The 7,437-nt window shown below is 40.4% G+C and overlaps 1 protein-coding gene across 1 annotated transcript; it reads left to right on the top strand.

The window, feature by feature from the left end:
• Nucleotides 1–93: 93 nt before the first annotated feature.
• Nucleotides 94–6,541, top strand: LOC116377455 (tubulin-specific chaperone cofactor E-like protein). The gene is made up of 5 exons (XM_031839097.1): nucleotides 94–408; nucleotides 4,048–4,174; nucleotides 4,288–4,404; nucleotides 4,804–4,915; nucleotides 5,399–6,541. Exons 1-5 carry the CDS (start codon nucleotides 114–116, stop codon nucleotides 5,624–5,626), a joined length of 879 nt encoding a protein of 292 aa, XP_031694957.1. The 5' UTR covers nucleotides 94–113; the 3' UTR covers nucleotides 5,627–6,541.
• Nucleotides 6,542–7,437: the final 896 nt, after the last annotated feature.

Raw genomic sequence — 7,437 nt, 5'->3', positions numbered from 1 at the left:
TACAAGTACGTATATATATATGCATGTACATATATATATATATATATATCTCTATGTATATATATATATACATATACGTATATATATATGCATGTACATATATATATATATATATGCATGTATATATATATATATGTTCTCTGTGTTGCAGGCTAGAGGAGTTGTTCCTGTGCCTTAACGAGTACAGCGGTGTGAGTGCCTCCAGCGTGGCGTGCCCCACCTTGCGTCTGCTCCACATCACTGACAACAGCCTCCAGGACTGGGCCGAGGTGCGGAAGCTGGGCCCCATGTTCCCCGGCCTGGACACGCTGTTCATGGCCAACAACAAGCTGGCCTCCATCCAGGACAACGAGGACGTCCTGCGGAGGCTCTTCCCCAAACTACGCAGCATCAGCCTGAGCAACTCAGGTCGGTACATCGCTGCGTCCGCTTGTGGTATAAGACACGGCAGTTTAACGGCTACACCCACACGACTACGCTGACATTATATTCATTTCTATGAACTTTTTATTTTTATTTTTTATTTTTTTAACTAAATAGAACAGTCCCTGAAATACGACCTCAAAAAACAAGGCACATGATCAAAACAATTGCAGAAATAATAGTACTAAGAGTTTAGCTTGTAACGAATACACATCTAATATACACCTACATGCATTTATACACACATATATATATATATATATATATATATATATATATATATATATATATATGTGTGTGTGTATATACATAAATATCTACCTACAAGTACAGCATACCCATACATATACCTTCCTACAAGTACACACTTTTACGCATGTTGTCAAAAAATAATATTATTAGGAGGGGGGGGGGGTGTAATAATATACAGTATACAGCAGAGGTCTTCAACAGGGGGTCCGGAATTTTTTGTTGATTAGACTCTTTAAAAAAAATGTTTATTTTTTATTTTTTTTCCCAAACATGAGTCTGTCCATTATTTTAAAAGTTCAGTATTGTATGCAAGATAACAGGTATCTTTATGCATGGCAGTGGCACTAATAGGCCATCACTCATTTTTTGTTTCCACATTTATGTTTAAAATAAAAACGTCTATTTGAATAGCTTGTATGCATGATTATCATGCAATTGACAGACAATGTTGATATTGGCATTGGTATCAGCTGACAAGGTGTGTTTATAAATGGCAGTGGCACGGCCTCCCTACTCACTGTACCTTGCACATGTTTAAAATAAAAACATGAATATATGAACCTGTGTATTATTTGAATAGCTTAGTATTGAATGCACAATAAAGAGGTATGTTTATACATGGTACTAGGCCCATTTAATATAAAATACAATATACAGTTGTGTGAAAAAGTGTTTGCCCCTTCCTGATTTCTTATTTTTTTGCATGTTTGTCACACTTAAATGTTTCAGATCATCAAACAAATTTAAATATTAGACAAAGATAACACAAGTAAACACAAAATGCAGTTTTTAAATGAAGGTTTTTATTATTAAGGGGGAAAAAAAATCCAAACCTACACCCTGCCCTGTGTGAAAAAGTGATTGCCCCCTAAACCTAATAACTGGTTGGGCCACCCTTAGCAGCAACAACTGCAATCAAGCGTTTGTGATAACTGGCAATGAGTCTTTTTCAGCGCTGTAGAGGAATTTTGGCCCACTCATCTTTGCAGAATTGTTGTAATTCAGCCACATTGGAGGGTTTTCGAGCATGAACCGCCTTTTTAAGGTCATGCCACAGCATCTCAATCGGATTCAGGTCGGGACTTTGACTAGGCCACTCCAAAGTCTCCATTTTGTTTTTCTTAAGCCATTCAGAGGTGGACTTGCTGGTGTGTTTTGGATCATTGTCCTGCTGCAGAACCCAAGTGCGCTTCAGCTTGAGGTCACGAACAGATGGCCGGACATTGTCCTTCAGGATTTTTTGGTAGACAGCAGAATTCATGGTTCCATTTACCACAGCAAGTCTTCCAGGTCCTGAAGCAGCAAAACAGCCCCAGACCATCACACTACCACCACCATATTTTACTGTTGGTATGATGTTCCTGAAATGCTGTGTTACTTTTACGCCAGAGGTAATGGGACATACACCTTCCAAAAAGTTCAACTTTTGTCTCGTCAGTCCACAGAGTATTTTCCCAAAAGTCTTGGGGATCATCAAGATGTTTTCTGGCAAAACTGAGACGAGCCTTTATGTTCTTTTTGCTCAGCAGTGGTTTTCGTCTTGGAACTCTGCCATGCAGGCCATTTTTGCCCAGTCTCTTTCTTATGGTGGAGTCATGAACACTGACCTTAATTGAGGCAAGTGAGGTCTGCAGTTCTTTGGATGTTTGTTGTTCTGGGGTCTTTTGTGACCTCTTGGATGAGTCGTCGCTGCGCTCTTGGGGTAATTTTGGTCGGCTGGCCACTCCTGGGAAGGTTCACCACTGTTCCATGTTTTCGCCATTTGTGGATAATGGCTCTCACTGTGGTTCGCTGGAGTCCCAAAGCTTTAGAAATGGCTTTGTAACCTTTTCCAGACTGATAGATCTCAATTACTTTGTTTCTCATTTGTTCCTGAATTTCTTTGGATCGCAGCATGATGTCTAGCTTTTGAGGATCTTTTGGTCTACCTCACTTTGTCAGGCAGGTCCTATTTAAGTGATTTCTTGATTGAGAACAGGTGTGACAGTAATCATGCCTGGGTGTGGCTAGAGAAATTGAACTCAGCTTTCCAAAGATGTGATAAACCACAGCTAATTTATGTATTAACAGGGGGGAGTAATCACTTTTTCACACAGGGCCATGTAGGTTTGGATTTTTTTTCCCCCTTAATAATAAAAACCTTCATTTAAAAACTGCATTTTGTGTTTACTTGTGTTATCTTTGTCTAATATTTAAATTTGTTTGATGATCTGAAACATTTAAGTGTGACAAACATGCAAAAAAATAAGAAATCAGGAAGGGGGCAAACACTTTTTCACATAACTGCATATAGTCGGGGGTCCCTGCTCCATCTCTCTATCAGTTTGGTGGTCCTTGCCCTGAAAAATGTTGAAGACCCCTGGTATACAGTGTATATAGATATATATATATATATATATATATATATATATATATATATATATATATATATATATATACTGTATATATACGTATATACATATATATATATATATATACTGTATATATACGTATATACATATATATACATAAACATACAATAATAAAAATAAAATAGAGTTTAATTAATTAATTAATGGAAACAAAATTAAATAATATATACTATATAAATCAATAAAATAAATAAAATAAAATAAATAAAATAAAATAAAATAAATAAATGGAAATAAATGGAAATAAAATACCCCCCCGGTTTTAAACGTATCGGTGTGGATGATGGTTTGATTCTAGGAGGAAGAATTGCTTCAGTACCTTTCAGTACAGTATGACTTCATGTGACAGCTGATAGAATTAGCAGCAGCTAACGTGCCGCCGTGTCCTGAGAGCTCGGTGTTATCTGTGGAGCATCGCCACAGATTCCTCTTTGCGTCGGCTTGTATCTCAGCAGTGGTTTGTGGTTTCAGCGGCGGATCTATTTTTAGATCTCTGTGAAGAAAACAATAAGTCTGCTTCGCCTGAGGAACAGAAAAACATCAAACGTTTGTTTCAGTTTCAGACAAAAACTAATTCTGCTGACATGCAAAATCATTTCAATGCTCTGAAGTCAGTAAACCAGTCAAAGTTCTAAATGTTATACTTTTACTTTAGCGTTATATATTGTGTTTTTCTTCATAAAAACACAAAATTCTAATGATTAGGAAATAATAGATTGCATTTTTATTGATTAAAATAAATCTCATCATTATTATTTTTAATGCTGTATTGTAATGTGCTTAAATGTGTGTGTGAGACGACGCGGAGCTGAGAATAGATGCTACATTAGAATGAGCTATATCAGAACTGGAGGGTATATTCAACATAATGTGAAGTTTTTGTGTTATTCTATTATTTCATGGCCAGCATAGTCAGAACTCAGCTTAGCTGCACATGAAACGTGACTTCTTGTGTTGTCAGGTCTGAACCGATGGGACGACATCGAGAAGCTCAACTTCTTCCCCAGGCTGGAGGAGGTGCGGCTGCATGGCATTCCTCTACTGCAGAGCTACACCAACGCAGAGCGACGCAGCCTTGTGATAGCACAGTGAGTCCTCACAGAGACAGATACTTTATCACATCAGAGAGAGGATGTGATAAAGGTGCTGGATAAATAAAACTTTGATTGATTGATAGATGAACAGTATTTGTTCCCCTCAGGCTCCCTGTGATATCTCAGCTAAACGGCAGCGTTGTGAGTGATTATGAGAGAGAGGACGCTGAGAGGTTCTTCATCCGGTACTACGTGGACTACCCCGAGGAGGAGCTGCCTTACAGGTACCCACAACATCTGGATCTGGTTTGGTGTAAGATGTCAGCCTTCTCTCCTATATAATATAACCAGATTTCACTCGCTTTTGGTTCCCAAAGCGCCAAAAAAACAAACGTTTGAAAGACCTTGTTTGTGTGAGGTTTCATAGGAACTATTTTCTTCCTGCCGAACGACACCCACCAACCGTATCACCGCGCTGAAGGAAGCGTGAATCTTATCACAGACGAGAGCCGAGATTTGACCGTTACCTATAGTTCCCTTATATTAGAGAGAAGGCCGATATCTCCAATACTCGGCAGCTCACTTCAAATGAATCTAGACTCCCTACATCACACTACATGTGAGAGGAACGACATGTGAACTGTCCCTTTAACACTCAACACACCTGCTCTTGTCCTCCTCAGGTACCACTCTCTGGTCACCAAGTACGGGAAGCTGGAGCCGCTCGCTGAAATTGACCTCCGACCTCGCTACCGGGCCATGGTGGAGGTTCACTGTGAGGACAAAGTGGAACAGGTGTGTTTAGCTTTTCATGAACGTAGAATGGCTCGACGACGAAGAGTATATTTAAATATGTGTTTGATACATAAATGTTCAATTGGTTCAGTGGCTCATGAGTCCAATCTATCAAACACGTTCCCTCAAAGATTCCACATCTGTATTCAGTCCGATGTACAAACCCTCTCCCGTCTCAAGACCATCTGTCACAAGTCACAGAGTTTTTAGTCACAGACTACACCATTTTGCAAAGACTGAAGCCGAGACTAAAAGAAACTTCAGATAATATTAAACAAGATGAGAAAAAGACTGACTGGATCTCAGGAGCACGCCACAACTCCAGTAAATCTATTATTATTAAGACTGGCAAGAGATTTAAAACAATATGTTTGCAACAATTCTACGTGCAGAATTAAAACATTCCCGGCTTTGACTTGTCATATTTATTCCGAGTGTCGTGTTTTTGTGCCTAAAATGTATAAACTGTTGTGTTCGTGTCAGCTGAGCATCCGTCTGGACCAGACCGTGGCGGAGCTGAAGAAGCAGCTGACCTCGGTGGTCCAGCTGTCCACCAGCAGCATGAGGATCTACTACATCGACAAGTGCAGCGCCTTCGGTCCAGAGGAGATGAAGTACAATACGCGGGCAGTCCACTCCTACAGCATCCAGGACGGAGACGAAATACTGGTGGTGCCCAAGACCAAGGGACCCAAGCTGGTGACTAATTGATTGATTAATTGGATTATTTGTTGATTGGTTAACTGATGCTGCTCCATTTTCCAATTATTTTGTGGCATCAAAGGCCCACAAGAAAAAAAAAGGATGTGAACACCATCATGGTGGACTGCAGTGGGCTGCAGCCATCGTGTCTTTTCTTTATTTCAGCTTTTTTATTTTGAGGGAGCATCCACTGGAGTTATGTAGACCAATCTGTCACACTGGAAAACAGACTCGCAGTCAGCTAGCAGCTTTAGCGCCGCATACCAGCAAAGCTTCGCTACAGATCTGTCTCTTTGTTACCATCATGCACCTGCACAGGCAAAGCATCCAACACCACTACCCCCACCGATTAGCGGTGAGTGAAAGTGGGCACAAGGTGAGGAAGAGCAGCAGTTGTTGAAGGATAAATCATGCATCAAACACTGTTGGGAGCATTTCTGGGTTCATTCTGTCGTACGGTGGTGTGTTGTTTCTGTAGAAGACGCTGCATCACATTCAGATCGTTATACCAACAAAGTCAAACATCAACAAATTAACAATCAGAGTAAGTGCATCATAGAATATGCAGATCGTAGCTCCTTAAATAAAGGACTACTTCTCCCACAAAATGGCCATTTCTTTATCAATTACTCTTCCTGTTTACCTCAGGATCCTTGAGGAAAACTTTCTCTCATGCCTCCACAGTGAATGAAGAATCAGAAAACAGGAGTAAAACCGTGATGAATTACAGTAAATGGAGCTAAAAAAAACATCCAGCATCTTCGTCTACAATCTTGCTATTTAAAAGACTTCCGTCACCACATTCTCTACCAGACAGTAGTTTAGAAAGTGTTTTAAATAGTAAGATTTAAAATATTACACCACTTTATGACAAAATGGCTTCAGGCGTAGTGATGCAATCCAACAGTGTAAAGACTATTTTAAGGGCGATGTTTCTTTCATCCTGTTGTGTGTTTTCTGGACTTGGGAGAAGGCTTGAGACCGGGTACCGGGGGGTCCTGTGGGGAGTTTGGGGTAAATACAAAAAAAGAAGAATCAACAAGAAGAGAAAGAAGAAAGAAAAGGAAGATTTTTGTGGGAGAGTAATCGATTTTGGGGACCTCAGAATTTTCTCTATGCAGACGATGTGGTTCTGTTTGCTTGTGACAACCATCATGCACCGGGGCGGTTTGTAGTCAAGATCGAAGTGGTTGTGATGAGAGTCGGTACCTAAAACTTTGAGTTTGTGGTTTCTCTGCTGGAAAACGGTGGATTGCTCCATCTGGGTTGTGGAGTGAGTCACCATCCAATGCCGGGGGAGTTCAAGTATCTCAGGGTTTTGGGTAAACGGCAGTTTTCGGCGTCAACAGTGATGAAGATGTTGCAACAAACCATCTGAAAGATTTAAGACTCACCGGTCCTTCTACATTGCGACTCTCATCTGTGTTCATGAGCTTTTTGGGTAGTGACAGAGAGAATGAGTGGATACAAGTCGCCTAGAGAGAGAGAACAGACACCCGGAGGAAGCTTCGTCATAAAGTAGCCAGCTGATCAGGATCCTCCTGGAACTCCTTCCTTTGCAGAACCAGAACATGCTGGAGGAATTCTATATCTCGTCTGGCCTGTCAACGCCTCGGGAGGAGCTGTAAAACATCTGGGCTAAGTTAGCTTGCTGCAGCCTAACCCCAGATGGATGGATGTTTCCTTTATCACTGGTCTGATGCTACTGTGTTATGTTATCACTAAACACACACTATGCACACATGTGGTGTAACTTTAATCATCACAGAGTAAATCGTTTTACTGACAATCATTCTCCTCCAATATTCAGTAGAACATGT

This window comes from Anarrhichthys ocellatus, unplaced genomic scaffold (assembly GCF_004355925.1).
Source record: "Anarrhichthys ocellatus isolate YVR2014 unplaced genomic scaffold, GSC_Weel_1.0 scaffold1271, whole genome shotgun sequence".
In the NCBI taxonomy this organism is placed as follows: Eukaryota; Metazoa; Chordata; class Actinopteri; order Perciformes; family Anarhichadidae; genus Anarrhichthys; species Anarrhichthys ocellatus.
This window is presented reverse-complemented; position numbering and strand designations above follow the sequence as displayed.